General features: G+C 53.4%; 3 protein-coding genes and 2 long non-coding RNA genes across 7 annotated transcripts in view; 3 read left to right on the top strand and 2 right to left on the bottom strand.

Annotated features, from left to right (window-relative positions):
* Positions 1-1,428, top strand: part of CARM1 (coactivator associated arginine methyltransferase 1) — a 38,007-nt gene extending 36,579 nt beyond the window's left edge. For both annotated transcript variants that reach the window (XM_023645396.2, XM_023645395.2), the window contains one exon: positions 17-1,428. In XM_023645396.2, coding sequence (XP_023501164.1) covers positions 17-159 — 143 coding nt within the window. In that variant the 3' untranslated portion in view covers positions 160-1,428. The remainder of the gene's footprint in view (positions 1-16) is intronic.
* On the bottom strand, positions 608-5,909 carry YIPF2 (Yip1 domain family member 2). Of its 2 annotated transcripts, none has more exons than XM_023645397.2 (10): positions 5,771-5,909; positions 5,559-5,619; positions 5,056-5,213; positions 4,885-4,965; positions 3,597-3,684; positions 2,319-2,435; positions 2,072-2,238; positions 1,818-2,000; positions 1,601-1,732; positions 608-1,523 (listed from the first exon to the last, which is right to left on the bottom strand). In XM_023645397.2, the coding sequence occupies exons 2-10, from the start codon at positions 5,587-5,589 to the stop codon at positions 1,473-1,475; spliced, it is 1,008 nt and encodes a 335-aa protein (XP_023501165.1). In that variant the 5' UTR covers positions 5,590-5,619; positions 5,771-5,909; the 3' UTR covers positions 608-1,472. The 2 variants fall into 2 exon arrangements, with proteins under 2 accessions (XP_023501165.1, XP_023501166.1); XM_023645398.2 differs by having other exon boundaries at positions 1,818-1,967.
* Positions 5,113-11,841, top strand: LOC111774291 (uncharacterized). Its single transcript, XR_002809224.2, has 2 exons — positions 5,113-5,237; positions 11,529-11,841. It is a non-coding gene; the product is annotated as an uncharacterized lncRNA (long non-coding RNA).
* Positions 5,985-7,741, top strand: TIMM29 (translocase of inner mitochondrial membrane 29). The gene is made up of 2 exons (XM_023645401.2): positions 5,985-6,102; positions 6,196-7,741. Exons 1-2 carry the CDS (start codon positions 6,009-6,011, stop codon positions 6,882-6,884), a joined length of 783 nt encoding a protein of 260 aa, XP_023501169.1. The 5' UTR covers positions 5,985-6,008; the 3' UTR covers positions 6,885-7,741.
* LOC111774290 (uncharacterized) overlaps positions 9,918-26,932 on the bottom strand; it is a 37,562-nt gene continuing 20,547 nt past the window's right edge. The window contains exons 2-3 of the long non-coding RNA XR_002809223.2: positions 11,514-14,699; positions 9,918-10,966 (exon numbers count right to left, since the gene is read on the bottom strand). This is a non-coding gene — a long non-coding RNA (uncharacterized lncRNA). The remainder of the gene's footprint in view (positions 10,967-11,513; positions 14,700-26,932) is intronic.

Below are 26,932 nucleotides of genomic sequence, written 5' to 3'. Positions count from 1 at the left end.
CACGGCCGCCCCACAGGCTCGTCGGGCGCCCAGGGCGGCGGCGGCGGCGGCTCCAGCGCCCACTACGCGGTCAACAGCCAGTTCACCATGGGTGGCCCCGCCATCTCCATGGCCTCACCCATGTCCATCCCGACCAACACCATGCACTACGGGAGCTAGACCTGCGCGGGACAGACGGACTGCCAGCACCAGGAAACCAAATGAAGCCAGCCGCCCCCGCGGCGGCGCGCCCGTCCTGGAGGAGCCCCACCCCCGGCCCCAGCCCTCTTTGCTATGGGAACTCGGACACTTTTTTACACGATGTCGTTGTCGCCGCTGCCCCCACCCCACTGCCCACCCACCTCTTGGCCCTGAGTGCGTGTCGCTGCCATGTTTTACACGAGATCATGTCGTGGGAGCCCTCGGCCCCCTCCTGCCCTCTCCACCCTGACCTGGGTTTGACATCTGCCGCATCTGGGCCTGACAGCTGCCGGTGGCGGTGGGGGAACAGCTGTCACCCCGCCTGGCCCCTGGGCGCCTGCCCTGGCTCGTCCCCTGTGGGAGGGCCATCCTGGCTGGGCGGGGCCTCCCTTTCCACTCCCAGGCCTTGGTCACCATGGGCGTGACGTGCTGCTTTTTTTAATTTTATTTTTTTACGAAAAGAACCAGTGTCAATCCACAGCCCCTCTGAGAAAGCAGGCCGGCCGGGCCGAGCCAGCAGCCCCTCCTGACCCAGAGGCTCCGTCGGGGGCGGGCTTTCTGGGGGTGGCGGCCCTGCCGGGTCTGCAGGCCGGGCCCCCTCCCCCAAGGGTTCACCTCACACTTGAATGTACAACCCAGCCCGGCAGTCGGGAAGGCCCTCCGTCCTAGGCCCCGCCTCTTGCTGCTGTCCTGTCCCTGAGCCCCTGCAGGTCTACCCTCCACCCCTACCCCCACCCCGCCAAGAGCGAGAGCAGGCGGCCCCGGGCCTGGCGGGCAGGGCCACCGTGGCGGCCCGGGGCAGACACAGAAACCTCATGGACCTGTTGTGGAAGGCGTCCTCTTTCCTGTAGCTAATGTCAGGCCTGTGTGTCTCCCTCAACCTTCCTAGACGCTCCAGTCCCCACTACTAAGATGGCATTTGGGCCCCCCCAGCCTGGGAAGGGGCCTGGCAGGGACCTGTCCCTCCAAATGAAATAAAAAGGAAATGTATGTTTCAGCACAGGCCATTTTCTTCTCCTGCCCCGTTTCTAACACCCCCAACTCCGTGTGGTGGCGCTCAGGTGAGTCCCCAGGCCCTGGTCACTTGGCGCCCCAGAGGAGCTGCCCTGCCTGTCAGGGGAAGCAGGTGGCCCTCGGGTGACAGTGCCCTGGACGCTCCCTGCTTGGCTGCCCCCCTCCCGCCTTTATATCAATTCTCTGAATCACCTTTGCATAGAAAATAAAAGTGTTTGCTTTGTAAGAAAAGTCTGGAAAGGAGCGGAGTCATCTCGAGGTGTCAAGGGGGCCTTCATTCATGGTCTGAGGGTGGGTAGGGCAGGCAGAAGCGTCCTTTCGTGCTGGGCCTGGAAGAGAGGGACTCCTGGAGTGGCCCCTCAGGGAGACCGGCAGCCCCCAGCCCCCGCTGGGAACAGCCCCTCACCTGCAGGCTCCAGCCATCCGGGGTAGCCACGGACCATGGCGAGGTGGGTGGCAGCAGTATGCTTGGGGGCAGAGCCGTGGCCCGGGGTGGAGGTGCCACGTGCGCCGGAGGCAGCGGCTGGAAGAAGTAAAACTGAACCGAGACCCCGGGAGTCAGCGTCGGGACCACTGAGCCACCCGCCACCCCAAGGCCTGGCCGAGAGCAGCCCGGACCGCACCTTACACCCCAGGGCCAGGAGGGCGTGGAGCAGCACGACGACAGACAGCAGCACGGCCGCCGCCAGCCGGGTGTCCTCGCGGACGACAGGCCAGAGGGTGAACACCAGGCCGGCGGCTGACAGGGCCAGAGCCAGCACCCCGAAGAGCCACTGCAGCCACGGGACAGGGATGAGCCACAGGACCTGGGGGTGACACGCAGCTGGCTCCCAGGTGCTCCCGAGGGCACCCAGCCCCCGACCCCGGGCCCACTCACCACGGTGGGGATGAAGACGAAGAGGGAGTAGCCGTAGACGCACACGGTCTCCAGGAAGGTGTAGGGCCCCAGGCGCTCCCGGACGCCCTGGCGCCACCGCAGGAAGCCCCACAGCGCCAGCGGCACGAGCCAGGCGTAGCAATAGATGGTGACACCCGCCACGGTCACTGCGGGCGGAGGCGGGCCGTCAGCCCCGGGCCCGCAGCTCTGACCCCGCCAGGGGCTGTGCCCGGCCCGCGGTACTCACCCTTATGGAACTGGGGGCTGTAGTGGATGGAGGGATCCCTCCTCTGGGCCAGCAGCAGCGTCAGGTTGCCCGTGATGGCCAGGACAAAGGCCAGCGTGGCACAGATCCAGAAGGGGCCTGCGGGAGGGTGTGGTCAGGGGCCCCGGGCTCCGCAGACAGCAGACTTGTCCCACGTCAACCGTGCTGGAACCCCAGCCTCTTCCCGAGCTTCAGGCTGCCTCCTGCACCGTCTATCACCCCGACGCTTGCCCAGATCCCAGCGACGACGTGGTGGCTGAATCCAGTGCTGGTGTTCAGCAGTCCTCATCTTTCTCGGCCTTTCTACAGCCTTTGATGTGGCTGGATGATCCCTCTCCTTCTGGAAACCTCTCCACCTGGTTTCTGTCTCATCTCACTGGCAGGTCCTGGACCCCTTCCACTCCCCGGCCCCTCTTGTGACGGGGAACCACCCAGGGCAGCCCTCCGCCCTCCTCCTGCCTTGTCCCCCCTTGGGTGATCTCGTGCAGCATCAGGGCTTCGTGCCGCCTCTGTGCCAAGGACGCCAAACCCCGAGGCCGGGCCTCTGCCCTGAACCGCAGGCTCGCAGTCAGCGTTTCCATGGGGGCGTCTCCCACGCCACCCCCCAGGCGCCCTCTCCCCGCAAACCTGCCCAGTTTTTCCCATCATAAATGCAGCTCTCTCCTGCCAGCAGTCCAGGCAAAGAACCTGGGGGCCACCCTCGGCACCTCTCCTCCCACCGGCCACTGCTCATGAGCCAGTCCTGCTAACGGAAACTTCCAGACCTGCTCGTCGTCTGCGGCCTCCCCGGGGCGCCCTGCACACAGCGTTGCCCCTCCTGGGGCCCCTGCTGCCACACTCACCCCCACAGTAGCCAGAGGGCCCTGAGAGCACTCTCCATGCTCACCACAGCCTGCGCCACTGTCCTGTCACCTCTGCCACCTCCCAGCAGCTCGCTCTGCCCCAGGGGCAGTGCTGTCCTGCAGTTCAGTTGCATTTCCACCCCAACACCAGCAAGGGTCACTCCCTCACCCTCCTGAGAGGGGCCTTCCCCCACCAGCCACGCAAAACGGCAACTCTCTTCCTCAGAACTGTTAGCCTCTCTTCCCGGCCCTGTCGCCCTCTGCCACCGCGTGTGTCTCGATGTCACTGAACATGATGGAAGTTCTACAGCCTCCGTGAGCATCTCTGCTTTCGCCTCAGCTGGAAATCTGGGCCTAGCACTCGGTCCACGTTTGCTGACTGAATAATCGAATGAGCTGAATGCGCAACCTCACTCACCATACAGGTCCGGCCGATTCCGCAGACGGTGCCGTACAAAGTTGTGGCCAGGCCGGGGCAGCAGCGAGCCTCTGATCCGGTCCAGGACCTGGGGGGCAAGGTCGGGCCAGGATGGAAGCCTACCCAGGGCTCCTCGCCGCCCACAGAGGAAAGGGGCCATGCTCCTGGGAGGACCTTAAAGGCTCCTTCTCTGCTGACTTCCCACCGCCTCTCTCCACACTGCCTGAAAGGTCTCAGCTCTTCCCGTTTTTTTCCTTTGCTGAGGAAGATTTGCCTGAGCTAACATCTATTGCCAATCTTCCTCTTTTTTTTTGTACGGGAGCTGCTGCCACAGCACAACGTCTGACAGATGAGTGGTGTAGGTCTGCGCCCAGGAACCAAACCCAGGCTGCCGTAGTGGAGTGTGCCAAACTTAACCACTAGGCCACCAGGGCTGGCCCCATTCTGGGTTTTTGATGAGCTGTTCCCATGGCTTGGAGCCCCTCCCTCTGGCTAGTCCCCACTCACTACCCCAGTGTCCCACCCCGAAGGAGTCTTCCGGTCCTGCCACCTTCCTCTTCGCTTCCCCCTCCTCTTGGCTCGGCGGCCCAAGACTGTCCTTACTGCCTCCCCTCCCAGCCCCAGGACAGTCACAGGTCCTGGGCATCCCCTCCCTACACCTCTCTCCAACATGTCCCTGCTCCACAGCCCTGGTTTATCATCTCCCACCTCAGCCTGGGGCCTCCGACCCACCTTCGACGCTCCACGATGCACGTCTGCTCATTCCACTCAGTCCTCGCCCACTCTAAACCCTTCCATGACTCCCTGGCACGCTCAGGATAAAACCCAAACTCCTTCCCATTGCTCACAAGGCCCCTTCTGACCTGGCTTCTGCCTGCCGGTCTCCCCCCCCCACCACACCTCCAACCAGATCGAGTGACAGATCGCTCCTGCGACAGTTCACACCTTCTCTCATCATCTTCTCTCATGCTGTTCCCTGTGCCCGGAACATACTCATGCTTCCCTCCACTCTGCCCGGCTAAGTCTTCCTTTTTTAGGTCTCAGCAAATTCCTCACCTCCTCCAGGAGGCCTTTCTCTATCCCCGCAGATCACATGTGTCCCCCATGTTCCCAACAGCCCCAGTCACACCATAATCCTCACAGCGCACCAGTTCCTTCTACCAGCCTGGGCAGCAACTCTTCTCCGTCGGGTATCGCCAGCACCCTGTCCAGGGCCTGGTGATCAGTGAACAGTGGCTGAACCCCAAGCAGGACTCGGAGCCCCATCCGCCAGCTTCCCGGGCCTGACCTGCCAGGTGTCCACGTCAAAGAAGCTCTGATAGTAGCCGAAGGTCCAGAAGCCGGGCTGCTGCTTCTCCTCCTGCAGGAGCTGCACAGCGCCGGCTCTCAGTGCCCGCCCGCCGGCCGGGCTCAGCCGGGGGCTGCACGGAGGCAGGACACAGGGGCTTCCGTGACTCACCGCGGTCTTGTCACTCTCCTCCACTTCGTCCTCAGCTCCATAGCTGTCCCCTGAGCCCACGGCCACAGCCACGTGTCCCTGCGGAGTCAGCTGCTCACTTCTGCTGGTGGTGGCTGCCTCTGGAGTCTCGGCCAGCAGATTGGTGGCTTCCTCAAACTCTATGGAGAAGTAACGGGACACAGGTATGTTTGGGGGGTCAAGACAATTTGGCCCACAGCGCCTCTGGGGGCGTGGCTTCTCAATTTTGGGGAGCGGGAAGGTGTGTCCCCTCCCTCCTATCAGGGAACGGCAACTCAGGGCTAGTTCTGGGAGAGATCAGATCTGGGCTCGGGTTAGAGATGGGAGCTCGGGACTGGAGCGGGGGTCGCCTTGGGGATGGGTTTCCTGCCTGGGTCGGGTTCACAGCGGCCTGGGGTCCGGCTTAGATCCGAGGTGGGCCCTGGATGGGAGGGTGTGGCCAGCGGCCGGGGTCGGGGCTCGGGCCGGCTCGCGGCCGCACTCACCGTGGAAGGCCAGCTCGTCCGCAGCTGCCATGGTCGCTCGGGGGCGTCACCGCATCCCGCTCTGAGGACAGAGGTCAATCAGGTCCGCCCCCCGCCCCGCCCGGCGCCCCTCCTGGAGTGTCTCCCTCGGCCCGCCCGGCCTGGCGGCTAACTGCGCCCACCGGGCCTCGCACTCGCGCCGCCGCCCCGCAGGTGCACCCCGCCCCGCTCACCTGCGGCGGCTCCAGCCGGCGCGGCCCCGGCTCTCTGCGCCTGCGCGGCCCGCCTGCCCGCAGCAGTCGTCAGCTCTCGGACCGGACAGCAACATCCGGCGTCGGTCCGTTTCCTATCCTCTTCCGGCGGGAAGCCACTTCCGGCAATGTCGGCGCTTGCGCAGGAGAGACTCCCCGGGCCTTTTCCTTCGCCTCCCTGGCGTTTCTCTGCGGAACACGGACGCCAAGCCGGAAGAGGATGGCGACGGCCGCTCTGAAGAGGTTGTGGTCCCGAGGCCGCGGGGAGGCGGGCGGCACTGAGGCCGCGAAGCCGGGTGTGTGGGCGCGGTTGGGTGAGTAGCGGCAGGCGGCGGCGGGGCGGGGCGGGGCGGGGCGGGGCGGGGGCTGCGGCGGTGGGCGGCTCTCACGGCGCGTCTCTCCCGCAGGCGCCTGGGCGCGCGCGCTGCTCCGGGACTACGCCGAGGCCTGCGGGGACGCGGCGGCGGCGGCCCGGGCCCGGCCGGTGCGCGCGGCCGCGTACGCAGGGCTGCTGGGCGGCGCGGCGGCCTGCTGCGCGCTGGCGCCGGGCGAGGCGGCCTTTGAGGAGGCGCTGCTCGACGCGTCGGGGACACTGCTGCTCCTGGCGCCGGCCACGCGCAACCGCGCCTCGGAGGCGCACGTGCAGCGGCTGCTCTGGCTGCGGGGCCGCGGGCGCCTGCGCCACGCCAGCCTGGGCCTCTGCTCGCTGGTCTACGAGGCGCCCTTCGACGCCCAGACCAGCCTCTACCAGGCTCGCTGCCGCTACCTGCAGCCCCGCTGGGCCGACTTCCCCGCCCGGGTGCTGGACGTGGGCTTCGCGGGCCGCTGGTGGGTGCTCGGGGCCCGCATGCGCGACTGCGACATCAACGACGACGAGTTCCTCCACCTGCCGGCGCACCTGCGCGTCATCGGGCCCCAGCAGCTGCGCTCCGAGGCCAACGAGCGGCTCTTCGACGAGAAGTACAGGCCGGTGGTGCTCACGGACGATCAGGTGGACCAGGCGCTGTGGGAGGAGCAGGTCCTGCAGAAGGAGAAGCGGGAGCAGCTCGCCCTGAGCCAGGCCGACTCTCTGCTGCCGCCGGAGGGCGCGAGATGAGACCCCGGGGGAGACCCCGGGATGGGGCAGTTGGTGGGAGGGCGCCTCGAAGGCAGCGACGGAGATCAGCTACGTGCGGAGTGTGGTCTCGCTGGGTTCCCCAAATTAGGGGCCTTTCTCGCTCTCCCCTTGTTCCTTGTTCCCTGAAGCCGGTCCAGAGCCGTCTGGGTCGAGGACTTGGGCGGAGCGGAGTGGCGTGGCCGTGTGTTTTCCACTGCCGGAGTCAGTAATGAGCCTTATTCATAACTGAGCCTTTTTGTCACTGCTTGGCCGCACAGTCCCCCCGACTGAGGTGTCCTATTTGTGGGGGGACTCCCAAGCTCTCCTAAGACCTTTCCGATTTCCGTTTAAAATTGGAGCTGAAATGTTTATTTATTCCTATGAGTAACATGTTTGGGTTTTTTTTAACTTTTTATTTTGAAATGATTATAGTCTCGGAGGAAACTGGGGAAATAATACAGACATTCTGGGTACCCTTCCGCTGGCTTCCCCGAAATGGAACCGTGTTACATAAGCAATACCAAACCAAGAGATGGACATTGGTATGACTACGTGGGTTTCAAAGGGAAACTTTTTGCAAAAAAAGAAAATGCCTGCTTTTACCATGTGTGTATTGAGGGTGATGTTAAAGTGACTTGGAGGAATAAAGCATTTTCTGATGTGGAACTCTATATGGAATCATAGATTCTGGTTATGTTACATTTAACCCTGAAAACGGAATCCTCTGTAAGGGAATGTTAGCATACATAGCTAGGTTATGGTAATCATAGTTTTGAAACTAAAATATTGCAGGAATGAAATATCTCTGTCACCTAGGTGGCCCGTGGGTACTTAATAAAACCAGGAGGTGAAACAGCCATCTTTGTTGTGATGCTTGTGTTCATGCGTTTTGCTATTAACTTTTGGTGTCTGGACTGTTCATTCATACTATGGGTATATTGGACACATGGTAATTTTCATAGCATTACCTTTGGGGGAAGGGAGCATCTTATAAGTTAAGATCTGCATTTTACAAAGGAAAATGTGAGGTTCAAAAAGTCCCTTATTTTTCCAAGGCTGTGGCAGGGCCATGATTCAAACTAACTCCCAGCCCTGTGACTTATTCCTCAGACTCGTGGCACTATCTTTGATCCTAACAACATCCTGCCACAAATTATTAAATGCTGTTATCGGTAGCCATACATAAAATTGAATACAGAAATAAGTGAATATAAAAAAGAAATGCAGGGGCCAGCCCGGTGGCATAGTAGTTAAGTTCGTGCACTCTGCTTCAGGTGCCCAAGGTTCACAGGTTCGTATCCCAGGCATGGACCTAGCACCACTGATCAGGCCACGCTGTAGCAACGTCCCATATAAAATAGAGGAAGATTGGCACAGATGTTAGATCAGTGACAGTCTTCCTCAAGGAAAAAGAGGGAGATTGGCAACAGATGTTAGCTCAGGGCCAATCTTCCTCGCCAGAAAAAAAAAAATGCAATGAAAACAGCCAAATGATACTGAATTGTAATCCTATACCGTTACCTGCCAAAGGCTCTGGACCTAAATCCTGACATCTTTGTTCAAGAGAGACAGATTAACCAACTGCAAGGGAAGGAGTGAGACACACTGGCATCAGCGTGAGACTTGTTCCTTGCTGCGATCAGAAGCATGGAAAGAGGACTGCACACCTTCACTGCTGGAGTCCGTTATTCAGGGCCCCTCCTGCCTTTCAGCCAGGGTGTGTCCGTGCAGCCTCCCTGTGGCTGTGAAGCTCAGAACGGTGGTTGGCAAAAAACTAAACAGCTCTCAGTGTGTTCATGGGAATCATGGGGCGTAGGATAGGCCTGAAGCCCACGTGGCTTTATGTTTGGTTGGAGGGTCAGCCTTTCCCTTCAGAATCCTGCTATATTTTTGCTCCCCTCTCTAGTAGCTCTGGTCTCCTGAGTTTGGTGTAAGGCACAAACAAAAGCTGTCAGATGGGCCCGCAGTGTTGGGACATAGACGGCTCCCAAAGGTCGGGTCCAGGTCTCCTTGTTCATTTCTGAGCTGCAGACACCCCACAGCATCAGCAGATGTTGGAGGAGTTACATGAGGACTGCACATGCCCAGTGTGGGTGGGTGGGAGCTGGTCTGTCCTGCTGGGGAGGAGGTAGCAGTCTGGGGTTGGCTCCCCATCCTTTGGCCAACCCAGGGGAAGAGGCCCCTGCTCCCAGCCCTGCCCAGTGCCGGAGACAGCAGAGTGGACAGACTGCCTCCGTTGCCGTAGGGGCCGGGTCTGGGCAGGAAGAACTGTGCCTTCACGTAGGGTCTGAATCTCAGCTGTCACACTGAGCGGCTTTGTGACTGAGCTGGGCTAGGGCAGTTAGGCAAGAAAGAGAAATAAAAGTCATCCAGGTCAGAAAGGAAGAAGTAACACACTGACTTTTTGCAGGTGGCGTGATATATATGGGAGACCCTAAAGACCCCACCAAAAACTTAGAACTAAAACATTCGGTAAAGTTGCAGGATCCAAAATCAGTATATAAAAGGCTGTTGTGTTCCATACGCTAATAACGAGCTGTCAGAAATTGAAAAAGTCCCATTTACAACTACATCAAAAAGAATACCTAGGAATAAATGTAAGCAAGGAGCTGAAAGACCTGGACACTGAAAACTATTAAGACATTGAGGAAAGAAATCGAAGACAGAGCTAAATGGAAAGATACTCCGTGCTCGTGGATGGGAAGAATACTATGAAAATGTCCATACTACCCAAAGCAATCTATAGATTCAATACAATCCCTATCAAGTTTCAATGGCATTTTTCACAGTAATAGGACAAACAATCCTAAAGTTTGTACGAAACCACAAAAGGCCATGAATAGCCAAAGCAATCCTGAGAAAACAAAGCTGGAGGCATCACGCCCTGATTTCAAAATATACTACAAAGCTATAGTCATCACAACAGCATGGTACTGGCACAAAACCAGACACACAGATCAATGGAACAGAATCGAGAGCCCAGAAATAAACCCACGTTTATATGGTCCATTTACGACAGAGGAGCCAAGAACATACAATGGAGAAAGGAAAGTTTCTTTAATAAATGGTGTTGGAAAAGCTGGACATCCACATGCAAAAGAATGAAATGAGACCACTATCTTACACCGTACACAAAAACTAACTCAAAATGGATTAAAGACTTGAATGTAAGAATTGAAACCATATTGGGGCTGGCCCGGTGGTGCAGCAGTTAAGTCCGCACGTTCCGCTTCGGCGGCCCAGGGTTTGCCGTTTCAGATCCCGGGTGTGGACATGGCACAGCTTGGCAAGCCATGCTGTGGCAGGCGTCCCACATATAAAGTAGAGGAAGAGGGGCACGGATGTGAGCTCAGGGCGAGTCTTCCTCAGTAAAAAGAGGAGGATTGGCTAGATGTTAACTCAGGGCTAATCTTCCTCAAAAAAAAAAAAAAAAAGAATTGAAACCATAAAACTCCTAGAAGAAAACACGTAGTAAGCTCCTTGACACTGATCTTGGTGATGATTTTTTAGATTTGACACCAAAAGCAGAGACAACAAAGGAAAAATCAACAAGTGGGACTAGATCAAACTAAAAAGCGTCTGCAGAGCAAAGGAAACCAACAAAATGAGAAAGCAACCTATAGAATGGGAGAAAATATTTCCAAATCATATCTGTTAAGGAGTTAATATCCAAAATATATGAAGAATTCATACAACCCAATAGCAAAAAAAAAAAAAAAAAAAAGGCAGAGGCTCTGAATAGACATTTTTCCCAAAAAGACATACAAAATGGCCAACAGGTATATGAAAAGGTGCTCGACATCACTTATCAGGGACATGCAAATCAAAGCCACAGTGAGATCTCAGCTCACGCAACTGTTAGGATGGCTGTTGTCAAAAAGACAAGAAGTCAGTGTACCCACAACATGACTAACAATAATGTACAACTGAAATCTCACAAGGTTGTAATCTATCATAACATTAATAATAAAAAAAAAAGACAAGAAGTCAGTGTTGGTGAGGATGTGGAGAGAAGGGAACTCTCATACACCGCTGGTGGGTGTAAATTGGGGCAGCCACTCTGGAAAGCAGTACGGAGGTTCCTAAAAAAATAAAAAAAAGAAGTACCATATGATCCAGCAATTCCACTTGTGGATACTTATCTGAAGAAAACAAAACCACTAACTCTAAAAGCTACATGCCCCCCATGTTCCTTGCAGCATTATTTACTATACATATGAAGCACGAAAACAACCTAAGGCTCCAGCGACTGAGGAATGTTTAAAGAGAATGTGGTCTACATAGACAACAGAATATCATTCAGCCATAAAAATGAACAAAAGCTTGCCTTTGTGACAATGGATGGACCTTAAGGACATTACGCTAAGTGAAATAAGTCAGACAGAGAAAGACAGATATCAAAAGATTTCACATGTGGAATCTAAAGAAAGAAAAACAAGGTCAGGGACAGAGAGCAGATTAGTAGTTGCCAGACTACTGGGCTCGGGGGTGGGCGAAATGGGTGAAGGGGGTCAAAAGGTAGAAACTTCCAGTTAGAGGATAAGTCAGTCCTGAGGGTGTAACGTACAGGATAGTGACTGTAGTTAATAATACTGTATTGTGTATTTTCTGAAAATGTTTGAATCTCACCTTTCACACTTACAGGTGAAGCAGCTTCTCCGCGCCCCAAGCTCCTTTTCTGTAAATGGCGATGATTCCGCTCGAGTTGTAAGAACAATCTGGAAGCACATATGAGCACGTGGGACCCAGTGGGCATCACGGTCCGCGGTGTGCGGAGACGCCAGCCCAGAATGCACGCCCCACGGGCTGTGCTCTGCAAGATGGGCAACCCGGCCGCGGGAACTGCGGGGACCAGGGCCGCCCAGGGGGAGTGCTCAGGACGTGGAGGAGAAAAGCCATGGAGCAGAGCGTGCCCATCTCCTGGAGCCAAAAGACACTTGGATTGAATACGAACGTTTTCAGGCCTCTCTTTCTTTAAACTTTCTCTTTAGTTGCTTGGATCGGTTCAGCTTTCCAGGCGTGGGCCCCGGTGGGCACTCCGGGCTGGCTGCTGTGCCCCTCGAGGCGGGCAGAGGCTTCAGGCCCACTGTGCGCTGGGCAGCGGGAGGAGCGCGGTCCTGGCAGCGAGGGAGGGGCCACATGCATCTGTGGGCCTGCACCTGCCGTCCGCAGAGGTGGCCTGTCCCCTGAGATGTCCCCTGCTGCTTCCCGGACGCCTGGCTGGCCTGGGCGCTGGCCCAGCTCCCTACTGTCTGGGAGTGGTCCTGAGGCGCCTAGCGCGCTAGGCCCTGCACCAGGGGATGGCGGCAAGTGCCCAGGGCTGGGACTTAAGGAGACCCTCGCTCCCAGGGCCAGGCAGGGCAGGGGCTGCCCTGAGAGGGGCCTCCTGAAAGTCTGCATCAGGCCTCACCTCGCCGCCTGCCCTGGCCCCGGCCATGATCCCTGCTGATGCCACAAGCGCTTCTGCAGGTGATGCTCACGGCCACAGGTGGAGGGGCCTCGACAGGCTCTGGCGTTTTGCTGACTCTCAGCCCATCGCCATCCTCCAGGTTTGGTCATGTGACAGGTACTTATTTGGGAGACACTTGAAAGAAGAGGCCGAACCCGTAGGACTGTAAGGTCTGGGGACAGCTCACAGCGTTCTGACACTCTTTTGTATGACAAGTTTCAAACATACACAAGGATGTCTGACCTCCCATAACTCATCACCCAATTCAACAATTAAGAGTGTGCCACATTGGTGTCAGTTGTCTCAGTTTTTCCTTTCTTTGCTGAGGTATTTTTATTTTTTGTTTATCTTTGAGAGGAAGATTGGCCCAGAGCTAACATCTGGTGCCAGTCTTCCTCTGTTTTATGTGGGACGCAACCACAGCGTGGCCTGACGAGCGGTGCCACGTCCGCACCTGGGATCTGAACCAGCGAAACCCTGGGCCGCTGAAGTGGAACACATGAACTTAACCTCTGTGCCACTGAGTCAGCCCCTGCTGAAGCATTTTAAAGCAAATCCCCAACATCATGTCCTCTCACCCCTATGATTTCAGTATCATTTTTTAACGTAATGACAACGTGATTGTCACACCTAACGAAATTCACAATAATTCTTCAGTGTCATTTGATACCAGTCCATGATCACATTTCTCCGATAGTCTCAAAAACGTCTTTTTACACTTTGCTTTGTTTTAATCCAGATCCACACGAGGTCCCCACATTGTATTTGGTGGTTGTGTCGTTTAAGTCCCTTTTCATCTAGAGACGGTCCCCGCACACGTACCTTTGACCTGTTGCAGAAATGGGTGCGGTCGCCTTGAGATGTGCACACTGGATTTGGCAGCTCGTGACATGCAACTTGTCCCTCTAGCCCCGTGGTCCCTCTATCAGGTCTCAGCTCAGAATGCACATCGGGGCCGCCTGGGGACCTGAACTCTCCAGGCCGTGAAGTCCATGTCGCCGGCTGGGTCCCAGGCAACCACAGGTTTCAGATGTCGCCAGGTGTTGCCCATATACATTCCAGTCTGAGCACCACTACTCCAGAGTCTTGATTCGGATCGTGTTCAACTGCTCCAGCACGTTCCTGCCTAGTGGGTGCCGTTGCCTCCGATTGCGTCACGTCGGGACAAATACCATGTCTGGTTGTCCCACTGTCCGTCCCGTTAGGTTTCCTGTCAGCTTTCTTCTAAGAGGTTTGTCAGCTGATCGATGCGTGAATCAGTCATGGCATCAGGGGCCCTGACATGCAGCCCGGTGCCTTTGTGCTGCCATCTTACTCGGAACCGGTGAGACCCGGGCGTCCCACACATGCTGCCGCTGACTCAGCGAGACCCAGCACGTGGAGCTTCTGGAGAACTCGCCGCCATCCACGGGAGGAGTCCCCAACTGGCCCTGTTGAGATTTCCCCAAGGGTGGCTGCAAGGGTGCCGTGTCCCTTCCCCGGCTGGTGGCAGACCAGAACGGCTCTTCCGAACAGCCATTCATCATTACCAACGGGACCTGTGGGGACAGCCACCTCCGGGCCAGGGGAGACCCGATCAGGGGCACGCAGCCGGGACGTGTCCTGGGGTCAGCTGGAACCGACACTCTCAGGGGCACTGCAGACGTCTTAGGCCGCCAAGGAGGGCCCGCCAAGCATTCCTGGAGCTGCTGCCTTTGGCAGAGCTGTCCCAGGCGTCCCCCGCCGCCCCTCCCCTTTTCCCTTATGCGACTCGCTTTGAATAAGGAAAAATACTCGGGTGGTCGGCGCTGGTGAGGCTGCAAGTCGTCCTTTTTTGTTTATTTTTATTGCAGTCACATTCACATAACATCCAATTAACCACAGGGCGATGGATCCAGTGGTAATTAGAATTCACACCGTGTGACCACCGCCTCTGTCTACTTCCAAAACGTGTTTATCACCCCAAAATAAAGCCCGGCCCCTTAAGCAGGCACTCTGCTCCCCGTCCATCCAGCCCCATCGGCCCCCAGTCTGCTATCTGTCTCGGTGAATTTTCTGATTCTGGACATTTCGCATGAATGGAAGCCTACAATATGTGGCTTTTCGTGTCTGACTTCTCTCACTTAGCATAATGTCTTCAAGGGTCGTGCATGTGGTAGCGTGTCTCAGAACTTCCTTCCTTTTACAGCTGAAGAATATTCCATGGTCCAGATGTGCCTCAGCGGGTTTACCCATGTGTCCACGGACAGGCATCTGGCTCGTTTCCCGCTCTGGGCTGTTGGGCACGGTGCTGCTGTGAACGCTCGTGTAGGACATTTCCTTGCTATCCTCTTCCATTAAGTTTTTTTTTTAACTCTCCTTTTTCCCCAAAGCAATATGCTTGCTGCCTAAAATCAAAATAATACAGAAATTAGTGAAAGAAATTAGGCCCCATAATCCCATCCCCCCATTAACATGTTCTTCCAGACTTTGACCAGAGCCTTTTCAAAATATATTTGTTTAATAAAACTAAAGGCAGGAAATCAACGGAACAAAATCTACACAAGTAAGCTGGTAGGTAGGCCCCCAGCAATAGGCTGTCGCTGGATAGGATGTCACGAGAAACGCTAAGAGACAATCAGTTGGTTTCCAACAGCTGGTTCAGTGATGGATCCTCGAGTTCTTGATGGAGGGAGAGGCCTCAGTTCCCAGCCTCTGGTGGCCCCAGATGAAACAATGGAACTGGTGACGCGGAGGCCGGGGGCCGCCCTGTCCTGACTCTTCAGTCAGTTTCCCCTGAGCACCAGGCCAACTTGGGTCAGCTTGGAAAACTAGCCCGGGGCTCCCGACAAAAATGCCACCGCATGGTCATCAGATTGGCAACCAGTAAAAATCTGACAATCCCCAGTGCGGGGCGGGTGGTGGAGAACCAGGAGCTCTCACAGCCAGGGGAGTGTAAGCCGGTGCAGCTGCCTGGGGACCGTGCACACAGGGTGGACGGGCAGCTCTGGCGCGTGCATCTTCAGCTGCTGGGAGCATGCGCACGCGTCTCTGGAGAAGCCCCGGGTGTGCCCGGATACAGCACTGTCCAGAGCAAGTGCTGAAGTGTCCGTAAGCTGAGGCTAGATAGCGGGCAGTGCATCCAGACACTGGGTGCTGTCAGTCCGTCTGGGCTGCTCTAATAAGACACCACAGTCCGGGGATGGATAAACAAGAGAATTTGATTTCTCACCGTTCCGGAGGCCGGGAGTCTGAGCTCAGAGGGCCAGCACAGTTGATGAGGGCCCTCTCCTGGTTGTAGATTTCTCACTGTGTCCCCACATGGTGGGGGACAAGGCAGCTCTCTGGGGGGTCCTTTATAGGGACACTAATCCCATTCCTGAGGGCCCCACCCTCATGACCTCGTCACCTCCCAAAGGCCTCCCCATCACCTTTGGGGGCGAGCACTCCACCACACGCATTTGCAGGGGCCACAAACCTTGAGAGCAGCAGGCGCTGTCTGGCAGTGAGGACAAGTGAACCCGGTCCGCATGCCTCTGCACCTGACCCGACAGGACACGGGCCCAAATAAAGGCAAGCGGAAGTTACTGCGTGTGGCACAATGGCTTTATCCAAAGTTAAAAGCATGTTCAAACAGCACCAAAGACAGCAAATGTTCAAAGGAAAGAAACAGAACACAACCAAACACACGGACGACAGTGATGAATGGACTTGTCAACATCAGAGGGACAAGCCAACACACAGCTGAGAGGAGAGGACGACGTCCTCCCCAGGTCGTCACCCCGAGCGGTCTACAGGGGAGCCTTGAAGAATATGTGGAGGGAACCAGCCCTTTCACGTTAAAATTTCACTCACTCCCGCAGTCAGGGTTCTGTTTGTTTTAGAGAGAACATCATGTTATTGAAAGGATCAATAAAGTCAGAAAGCCTCGCATTCAAAACACAAAATTGAAACCCATTCAAAACCCATTCTTTGGAATGACCCAAAGGCAAGCCAGGGCTGCTACCCACCAGACCAGGACAGTCGCTGTCCCTGGGGGGTGCAGGGCAGGACACAGGGCCGGGGCACGCTGGGGACCAGCTATATTGGCAAAGCTGGGTGGTGGGTACACGGGTGTTGCTTGCGTTAGTCTTTATACGATTTGCGTCGCTTAAGTTTTGCACAGTAAAATCTAGAACATCAGACAAACTGGGAGCAGTTCTAGGGAACACAGCGAAGTCACTGGCCGGCCGCGCAGTTCCCCCCGAGGAGGTCGGCCCCTGGCTGCTCAGCGCTGCCCAAGCCCGGGGGCGCTGGGGACCCACAGGCTGGAGTCAAAGATGAGCCTGATGCTACTACCTTCATCCTCTTAGTGGATACGTTAAAGCAGGATCTTGGGTCCAGGCACCAAAGCTCTATTACTTTGGAGAAGAGTTTTCAGAGACCAGGTGTCTTTGCAAGAGCCCTCATGCAACCATGATTTGAGAGCAAATAGCCAGACCCTGATCTTTTAGTGGCGCTTAGCAAATTAAAGAGTGAGCGCTGGTTTTCTCCAAGTAGGTTTTGAAGACTGTGTTTCTTGGAATAGCCACATAAAGGGTACACTGTTGCAGTGTGGCAACGCCTGAAACTTGAAATCAGTGTAAACGCCCACGAGGAAACAATAGATAAAGCCAGGTCCATCCTCCCTATGGAATCCCACGGTCATTGACAAGAGAGCGAGACTGAGAGGCAGCCCCCGGCAGGGGTGGCGAGGCCGTGCGATGACCTGACAAAAGCTAGTTTCGGAAGAGGGTGAAGATCGGCCCCCCGCAGTGGGGTTGCTGGGTTGTAAGATGTGTGCGCTCACATCCGTTAGGGCGGCTGTAATCCACACACCGGGAAACGTCAAGTGTCGGCGAGGATGGGGAGAAGCTGCAGCCCCGGTGCACTGTGGGTGGCAATGTAAAATGGTGCGGCTGCTGTGGAAAGTCAGGGCGGGTCCTCAGAAGATTAAGTGTGGAAGAACCACACGACCGGGCAATTCCGCTTTTGGGTGTGTGACCAAAAACTGAAGGCAGGCACGCAGGTACCTGTATACTAACGTTCATAAGAGCGTTATTCACGGTAGCAAAGACGGAAGCAGCCCAAGGGTCCATCTGCAAAGGAATGGGTGAATACAGTGTGGTCCATGCAGACCATGGAATACTATTCAGCCTTAAAGAGGAAGGAAATTCTGCGATACGCTACAGCACCACGAGCCTTAAGGACATTATGCTCAGTGAAATAAGTCTGGCACAAAACGACAGATACTGTGTGACCGCACTCACAGGAGGTCCCCAGAGGAGTCACATCCACAGAGAGAGGAAGGAGGATGGGGGGCCAGGGGCTGGGGGAGGGGGAGTTGGTGTTTCATGGGGACAGAGCTTCAGTTTGGGAAGATGAGAAAGTTCTGGAGATGGATGGTGGGGATGGCTGCACAACAATGGGAATGTGCTTAATGCCACTGAACGGGACACTTAAAAATGGTTAAGATTGGCTTTTGGATTTGGCCAACGTGATGGTTGAAAACTGGTGGCTCATTGTAGTTTCATCTTGCATTTCTTTTACAGGGAGGTCGGGCATTTCCTCACAGGCTTGACAGTCACCTGTGTTTTGGGGTTTGGCTTAGACTCACTTTCTGTGAAATGACCGGCCACATCCTTTGGCCCTTTCCCTCTGGGGCTGTTACTCTTGCCTTCTTGATGAGATCTCTTCACACGAATATGTGAGGCCTTTCCTGTGGCCGGAGCTGTAAATATTTTTTCCAGGTAGTTTTTTATGTTGGACACAGTTTATTTTTATGTAGATGAATTTATCAATATTTTATCTTCTAGCTTTAGAACCATCGTTAGAAAGGCTTTTCCCACGCAGGGTTCAGAAAGAGATTTTCCCATAGTTTCTTCAAATTATTGTAAGATTTCTGTTTTTCCCCCCTCAAAGCTTTTTTAAAAATTTGTGGTAAAATACAATACATATAACAAAATTTACCATCTTAACCATTTTTTAATGCTTTTTTTGTGTGTGTATGAGGAAGATTGGCCCTGAGCTAACATCTGTTGCCAATCTTCCTTTTTTTTTCCCCCAAAAGCCCCAATATGTAGTTGTATATCCTAGTTGTAGGTCATTCTAGCTCTTCTGTGCGGGACGCCGCCTCAGCATGGCCTGATGAGCGGTGCCAGGTCCGTGCCCAGGATCCGAACTGGTGAACCCGAGGCTGACGAAGCAGAGCACGTGACCTTAACCACTTGGCCATGGGGCCGGCCCCCATCTTAACCATTTTTAAGTGTCCAGCGCAGTGGCATTAAGCACATTCACACTGCTGTGCAGCCATCCCCACCATCCGTCTCCAGAACTTTCTCATCTTCCCAAACTGAAGCTCTGTCCCCATGAAACACCAACCCCCTCCTCCCCTCCCCCAGCCCCCGGCCCCTCCTTCTCCTTTCTGCCTCTGTGGATGTGAGTCCTCTGGGGACCTCCTGTGAGCACAGTCATACAGTATCCGTCCTTTTGTGTCGGTTTTATGTCAGTTACACCCCAATAGAGCTGGGTTTTTTCCATAGACTCCAGTTTTAGGTTTACAGTAAAACCGAGCAGACAGACCGTCCCCACAGACGCCCTCTCCCCGCGCCCAGATTTCCCTGCTGTTAAGCTCTTGCTTCAGTGGGAACATTGGTTCCAGCCGATGAGCCAAGAGTGGCTCACGATGACTGACTGAAGCCCCCTGCTGACACGAGCGTCGCTCTTGGTCTTGCACCTTGCCTGGGTTTGGACAAAGGCGTAGGGTCCTGTGTGCCCACCACAGTCTCACACAGAGTAGGGCCACTGCCCCAGGAGCCCTCTGTGCTCCGCCTCTCATCCCTCCCGCCACCCCTGGGCTCTCCTGTCGCCACAGCTCTGCCTTTTCCAGAGCGTCAGAGCTGGGGTCAGGAGGCATCTTCCACTCAGTAATACGCGCTTACGCTCCCTCCGTGTCTTGATGTCACTTCATAGCTCATGTTTTGTCAGTACATATATCCCATTGTTTGGGTCACCACAGTTTATCTATTCGCCTGTTGAAGGGCATCCCGGTGGCATCAGAGTTGCCTCGGCCGGGCACGGCAGGTGGCGTGGTGGCCAGCAGAGGGCGCCAGGTCCCTCTCCTGTCGCGGGCCGCCTGGCCATTTCCCCTTGTGTTCTGACCCTCCGCTGCCTGCGCGAGGCTCAATCTGGTCTTTGCCCCGAACTAGGACTGATCTGGAAACCTCGTGGGGCAAATTAAGTTGGACTTGCTTCCTTTGGAATAAAAACCAGCGTTTCACGACTAGATGTTTCCCCTGAATTGACAGGGAGTCTTCTTGCTTCGGCATTGATGGGGTCTGTCCAGAATCCTGCCCCCAAAGAAACTAACCGAAGCACCCGCTGGATCCCCAGCGACGAGCGCGGTGGTGGGAGGAGCAGGGGGGACAAGGGCCCGAGGCTGATCTCCCAGCAGCCTGGTGCCACCGTCCCTGGCCCAAGGATGCTTGTCACTGGCTGGGTGAGAAGCCAGGGCCCAGCAGGAGGGGCAATGGCTTGGGGATCGTGTTGTTTCGTTCTGGTCTGAGGGACCCACTAGGGAGGGCGCCGTCTCCGTCTCGCCATCTCCTTGGGCGGCTGCTGCCAGCGGCAGAGGGAGCTGCCTTCCGATGTGAGCAGAGGGGTCCCGGTGGGTTCCCACGCAGGCATTTAAAGCCATTTAAGTGTCTCCATGGAAACCTGAGTGACGCTGGAACTCTTTTAAGTCTTTTTCATTCTTTATTTCCTGGTCTCTCTCGCTCACCTCTTTTTAAGGGAAATGACATCAGCTCATTCTGGTGAATCCAGAGCAGGCTGGGCCAAGAGAAATTGACCCAAAAGGGGACTTTAAAAAATTCCACAAAATAGAGGAAGATTGGGACAGATGTTAGCTCAGCGAGAATCTTCCTCAAGCAAAAAGAGGAAGATCGGCAACAGATGTTAGCTCAGGGCCAATCTTCCTCACCAAAAAACAAGGAAAAAAATTCCAGCTCCTGCCCACGTCCATGACACTGGGGCTCCCCAGACCCTAGAACAACAGCTCGCCCAGATCACCAGCTGCCTCCAGAAGCAGAGGGCCCAGTGATCATGAAGGGGGAGATTTCTGGGGAGCACAGCCCGGGTGGGAGAGGCAGCAAGGGTAAGTAGGGGTATCCCGGGGGGAAGAAACAGTGTGGGCTGAGACCACCAGGTCAGTGACCTGGGGCCCTGCTACAGAGCAGGACTTGGTGCTGGACATTTGGGGTGGGACCTGCGTTTTGCAAGAATTAATGCACTATTTTCTAGAGCAGTTTAGATGTGCAGAACAATAGACCAGGAAGTACAGACATCGCCCATATAATCCAACCCCCTAAGGTTCCCGAATCATTAACATCTTGCCCTAGTGTGGGACATTTGTGACAAAGCAATATCAAGACATTACTATTAACTACAGCCCACATTTTCCACTAGGGTTCATTTTGGTGGTGTACAGTTCCACAGGTTTCTTTCTTTTTTTTTCTTGAGGAAGATCAGCCCTGAGCTAAGTGCTGCCAATCCTCCTCTTTTTTGCTGAGGAAGACTGGCCCTGAGCTAACATCCGTGTCCATCTTCCTCTACTTTATATGTGGAACGCCTACCACAGCATGGCTTGCCAAGTGGTTCCATGTCCACACCCGGGATCCGAACCAGTGAACCCTGGGCCACTGAAGTGGAATGTATGCACTTAACCGCTGCACCACCGGGCTGGTGCCCCACGGGTTTTGACAAATAGCAATGTCTATCCACTGTTACAGTGTCACACAGAATAGTTTCACAGCCCTAACAGTCCCCTGTGCTCCCCCCATTCTTCCCTCCCCCTGAACTCCTGGCAACTGCTGACATTTTACTGTCTCTCCAGTTTTGTGTTTTCCCGGAACGTCATGTGGTTGGAATCATATGCTACACAGTGTCGTCACGCTGGCCCCTCTCACTGAGCAACAGGCATTTAGGGCTCCTCCATGTCTTTTCATGGTTTGACAGATCTTCTTTCTTTTTCTTTCTCACATACTTTTTGTTGATCGTGGTGACATACAGTACACATAACGTTCACAGTCATAATCGTTCTTAAGTGCACAATTCAGCGGCATTAAGTACAGTCACGTGGCTGTGCCGCCATCCCCACCATCCATCTCCGGAACTTATTCATCTTCCCAAACTGAAGCTCTGTCCCCATCGAACACCAGCTCCCCCCACCCCCCAGCCCCTGGCCCCTCCTTCTAATTTCTGTCTCTATGGATGTGACTCCTCCAGGGACCTCCTGTGAGTGGAATCAGACAGTATTTGTCCTTTTGTGACTGGCTTCTGTCACTCAGCACAGTGTCCTCCAGCTTCCTCCATGCTGTAGCCTGTGTCAGAATTTCCTTCCTTCTGAAGGCTCACTGATAAGGACGGACTTACTTCTGTCACATTGGTATTTGTTTTCTATATACCTTAGAGCTTGTCATCCCTCATTTCCTGCATTACTGTCCTTTGTGTTTAGCTAATTTTTTGCAGTGAAATATTTAAATTCCTTGCTCATTTCCTTTCATGTATATTCTATAGTTTTCTTTGTGGTTACCGTGGGGGTTACATTCAACATGCTGACGTTAGAACACTGTAATTTGGGTTTATACCAGCTTAACGTCAATAACATACAGAAACTCTGCTCCTTTATAGCCATCCCTACTTCTTTCAGTTGTTGACATCACAAAATGGCATTTTTATACCTTGTGTGTCCAAAAATATAAACTGATAATTTTTAAAATGCACTAGTCTCTTAAATTATGTAGAAAACAAAACATAGAGTTACAAATCAACATTATAATAATACCAGCTTTTAGACTAATAGTTGACTTTTTAAAAAATGTATTAATCTCACGGCTGGCCTGATGACATAGTGAGTAAGTTCACACGCTCGGCTTCTGGGGCCCGGGGTTCGCAGGTTCAGATCCTGGGCGTGGACCTAGAACCACTCATCAAGCCATGCTGTGGTGGCATCCCACATAAAATAGAGGAAGATGGGCACAGATGTTAGCTCAGGGCCAATCTTCCTCAAGCCAGAAAACGAAGAAGATTGGCAACACATGTTAGCTCAGGGCCAATTTTCCTCACACACATATACAAAAATGTACTAATCTCATAAATCATGTAGAAAACAAAAGTAGAGTTACAAACCATTGTTACAACAATACTAGCTTTTGTCATTGCCCATGTATTTGCCTTTCTTGGGACCCTCATGTCTCCATATGGCTTCCAGGGACTGCCTGTGCCCTTCCATTTCATTCTGCAGGACGTCCTTGGGCATTTCCTGCAGGGCAGGTCTAGTGTAATGAGCTCCCTCAGCTTTTGTTTATCTGGGAAGGTCTTAATTTCTCCCTCAGTTTTGAAGGACAGTTTTGCTGGATATAGGACTCTTGGTTGACAGTTTTCTTCGGTTAGCACTGTGAGTGTATCAGGCCACCACCTTCTGGCCTCTGAGCTCTCTGATGAGAAGTCTGCTTGTGATCTTCCTGAGGAGCCTCTGTATGTGACGAGTTGCTTTTCTCTTGCTGCTTTCAAGAGTCTCTCTTTGTCTTTCACCTGTTTCATGATAATGTGTCTTGCTGTGGGTCTCTCTGAGTTCATTCTAGTTGGAGTTCCTTGAGCTTCTCGGATGTCTATATGCATTTCTTTCATCAAATTTGTGAAGTTTTCAGCCATTATATCTTCAAATATTCTCTCTGCGCCTTTCTCTCACTCTTCCCCTCCTGGGACTCCCACAGTGAGTATGTTGGCCCAATGCTTGATGGTTCCTCACAGACCCCTTAGGCTCTGTTCAATTTTCTCCCATATTTTTTCTTTCTGTTCCTCGGACTCAATTGTCTCCATTGTCCTATATTCAAGTTTGCTGATTCTTTTTTCTGCTTGCTCCAATTTGCCTTTGAATCCCTCTAGTGACTTTTTCATTTCAGTTATTGTACTTTTTAGCACTAGAACTTCTTTTTGGTTTCTTTTTAGGTTTTCTATCTCTTTATTATTGATATTCCCATTTTGTTCATACAAGTACTCTTGCTGTCCCTTTGGCCCCATCTTACAGGCAAGTGGCAGGACCTGAACTCACACCCAGATAGTCTGGTTTGAGCCGGAGGTCTTAACCACAGCTCCTGCTTGCGCTGGCAATGCTTCTACATTAGTTACCCTCTACAGAGCACATCACCTGGGGCTTCCTGGTTAATAAGTTACTTAAGAAGATACAAGGGTTGGGGGTGGGAGGTAGGTGGAGGAAGACTCCGTCAGATGACATGAGTTAAAGTGAGACCATGCGTTTTAGCCTAAAAAGTAAAAAACAAAAAAACTCCTGAAATGAAAACTTTAACAACAAAAACCTCTCTCCATCTTGTTCAGAAAGCAATTAAGGTAACTAATTTTTTTTCGTTGCCAAGGAAGAGTTGCCCTGAGCTAACATCTGTTGCCAATCTTCCTCTTTTTTTTCTTTTGAGGAAGATTAGCCCTGAGCTAACTGCTGCCAATCCTCTTTTTGCTGAGGAAGACTGGCCCTGAACTAACATCCATGCCCATCTTCCTCTACTTTATATGTGGGACGCCTACCACAGCATGGCTTGCCAAGCAGTGCCATGTCTGCACCTGGGATCCAAACCGGTGAGCCCTGGGCTGCTGAGAAGCAGAACATGTGAACTTAACCGCTGTGCCACTGGGCCAGCCCATCTTTTTTTTTTTTTTTTCTTGAGGAAGATTAGCCCTGAGTTAACATCTGTGCCAGTCTTCTTCTATTTTGTATGTGGGTCCCCACCATAGCATGGCCACCAACAAGTGGTGTAGGTCCATGCCTGGGAACCAAACCCAAGCTGCCAAAGCAGAGCACACTGAACTCAACCACTAGGCCACAGGGCCAGCCCCTAAGGTAACTAGTTTTTATCACATACTACATTAGAGGAAAAAAGCCAAGATGGTCTCCTTTTCTTCAGCCCTCAACACTTGCTCAGTGCTTTCCAGGTGTTTATGAGTGCAGCACAAATTGTCCAGTAACCATGAACGCCTTCACAGTGTTCTGTAAGCCCCTCCTGGTTCATCTCCCACTTCTCCCCACCCCTTGCTCATGAGTTTCCAGCTCTTCTTGAACATAAGAACACCAAGTGCAGTCACACCTCAGGGCCTTTGCACTTGCTGCTTCTTCTGCCTGAAAGCTCCCCCACACACACCTCCCATATACCTGCCTGGCTCCATCTCTTCATTCTGGGCCCTGCTCAGCATCACCTCTTTAAAAAGATGTTTCCTGACCGCGCTGTCTGAGATCACTCTCCAGTCTCTTGCCCTGCTTTGTTTTGCTCCCAGTACTCATTGATGTTTTCTCTGTCCATGTCCCGCAATGGACGAAGAGCTGAGGGACGGGGTCTGTCTCTCTGTCCACCACCACCTCTCCAGTGCCCTGCACACAGGACACATGCAGTCAATGTCATGGACTGAATGTTTGTGCCCCCCGCCACACACACACAAATTCATGTGTTGAAATCCTAACCCCTAATGTGATGGCATTTGGAGGTGGGGCCTTTGGAAAGTGGAGCCCTCACGACCGGGATTAGTCACCTTATAAAGGGACCCCAGAGAGGTCTCTCTACCTCTCTTTCCACCATGTGAGGACACAGCGAGAAGATGTCCCTCTATAAACTGGGAAGAGAGCTCTCACCAGACATCATAGCTGCCAACACCTGGATCTTGGGCTTCCGGGCCTCCAGAACTGTGAGAACTAAATTTCTGTTGTTTACACGTCCCCCGGTCCCTGGTATTGTGTTAGAGCAGCCCGAACGGATTGAGACAGTCATTATTTGTAGCTAAATGAAAGAATCTACGTCCTGCCCCTTATGTTCTGTAGAGAGGACTCTGAGGTGACCGCACAGTTACAGCCCGATTTGATGCAAATAGCAAATCCTGCCCACTCACTATCAACAGTTGGCACCTACTAGACGCCAGGCATTAGGTCCCAGTGGCCGTAGATTATATTTAGGCTTCTTGCCATCACAGTGCTACTTTTTCAAAGAGTAAGATTCCTAATTGTTTCTGCTCTTGCGACCATAGCTTGCAGGCTGTTCCACGGTGACATGTGGTCAGCGGAAGGTCCCTTCACCTGTGTGACTTCAGGCCATTGCTCCCTGAAGCTCTGCTTTGAAAGGCTGCCTTGCAAAAGAGTCAAGGCCCAATATGAGCCTTTCTGTTCTTCAAACATTGTCAACTTGACCTACCGAGATGGAAATTGTTGAAATGGAGATAGAAAATGTGCCAGTATCTCCTCCCACCCCGGCTCTACCTTGGTCCCTGTGAAACCACGTTCTTGGAGGGATGCTGGGATGTTGAGAGGGTACAATGTTACCATGGAGACGACTGAGACTGGTCCTATGAACCATGATCTCAGAGGGATGCATGTGACATTGATACGGTGCAAGGTTACCATGGAGACGGCTGGGCCTGGTTCTATTAGCTGCAGTCATGGGAGCTATTATCCTGGCGAAAAGAGTGTACAAATTAACATGCCAGCAGCTCCTAGGATATGTGACTGCCAAAAAGTCTGTGTTAGTTTGTGTTTCCACTGCCAGATCAGCAAATATCTCCTGGAACCATCATGAAGAGGGAATATGCAAAATCACCAGAAAGGATGTCAGCAAACCTTCCAGGCTACCCTCTTGTTGAATGTTTGTTCTGGAGTAACAGCAGGATAAAGCAGAAATGTTTGCACCTTAGTTTTAAGTATAAATGCAAAAGAAAACAAATAAAGCAAAGAAGAGAAAAAGCCCACCGTGAAATTTCATATTTGGGCCACAAACCAACCTGGAGTAAAGGCAGAGCAGGGGGCTACGCCGCTGTGGGTTATAAACCCAGGCTGTTGAGCAGAATTTGAGTTTCATTTCTGTGCGCTCACTGTCACCCATCTCAAGGGAAATCTCTATCGTTATCAGACGTGGCAGCCAGCATCACTCGCTCTGATGAGAAGACAACAAAAACAGATGTGATGACAGCTGCTGTGCACGACAGGCTGGTGGTCCCTCAAAAAGTTGAAAACAGAATTACTGGATGATCCAGTAATGACACTGCTGGGTATAGATTCAAAGGAACTGAAAGCAGGGACTCGAATAATGCTGCTTTGAACCTGTGCGGCCAAAAGGTAGAAGGAACCCGAATGTCCACTGACAGATGACTGGACACACAAAATGTGGACCGTCCATCCGGTGGAATATTATGCAGCCTTCAAAAGGAAGGACGTTCTGACCCACGCTACACCATGGATGAACCCAGAGTGAAATAAGCCAGACACAAAAAGACAAATACTGCTTGATTCCACTTAGATGAAATATGTAGAACAGGAAAATCCATAGCGACAGAAAGTAGAAGGTGGAGGCCGGGGGCTGGGGGAGGAGAAATGGGGAGTGACTGCTTACTGGGGACAGAGGTTCAGTTTTAGAAGATGAAAATGTCACGGAGACAGATGGTGGGGATGGTGTCACAACAGCGGGAATGTGCTTAATGCTACTGAAGTGGACACTTACAAATGATTATGATTACAAATTTCATGTTATGTGCATTTCACCACAATTAAGAGAAAAGTATGCTTGTGAAGTCG

Source organism: Equus caballus, chromosome 7, assembly GCF_041296265.1.
Source record: "Equus caballus isolate H_3958 breed thoroughbred chromosome 7, TB-T2T, whole genome shotgun sequence".
In the NCBI taxonomy this organism is placed as follows: Eukaryota; Metazoa; Chordata; class Mammalia; order Perissodactyla; family Equidae; genus Equus; species Equus caballus.
This window is presented reverse-complemented; position numbering and strand designations above follow the sequence as displayed.

Bases quoted from the DNA above. Each gene is read 5' to 3' on its own strand.
- YIPF2 (XM_023645397.2), bottom strand. From the start codon at position 5,589: ATGGCAGCTGCGGACGAGCTGGCCTTCCACG. The intron at 2,436-3,596 runs GTGAGTGAGGTT...ACCCTCCCGCAG, and splicing joins GAATCGGCCGGACCTGTATG to GCCCCTTCTGGATCTGTGCC. The intron at 2,001-2,071 runs GTGAGTGGGCCC...TGTCACCCCCAG, and splicing joins TCGTCTTCATCCCCACCGTG to GTCCTGTGGCTCATCCCTGT.
- TIMM29 (XM_023645401.2), top strand. From the start codon at position 6,009: ATGGCGACGGCCGCTCTGAAGAGGTTGTGGTCCCGAGGCCGCGGGGAG. The intron at 6,103-6,195 runs GTGAGTAGCGGC...TCTCTCCCGCAG, and splicing joins GGGTGTGTGGGCGCGGTTGG to GCGCCTGGGCGCGCGCGCTG.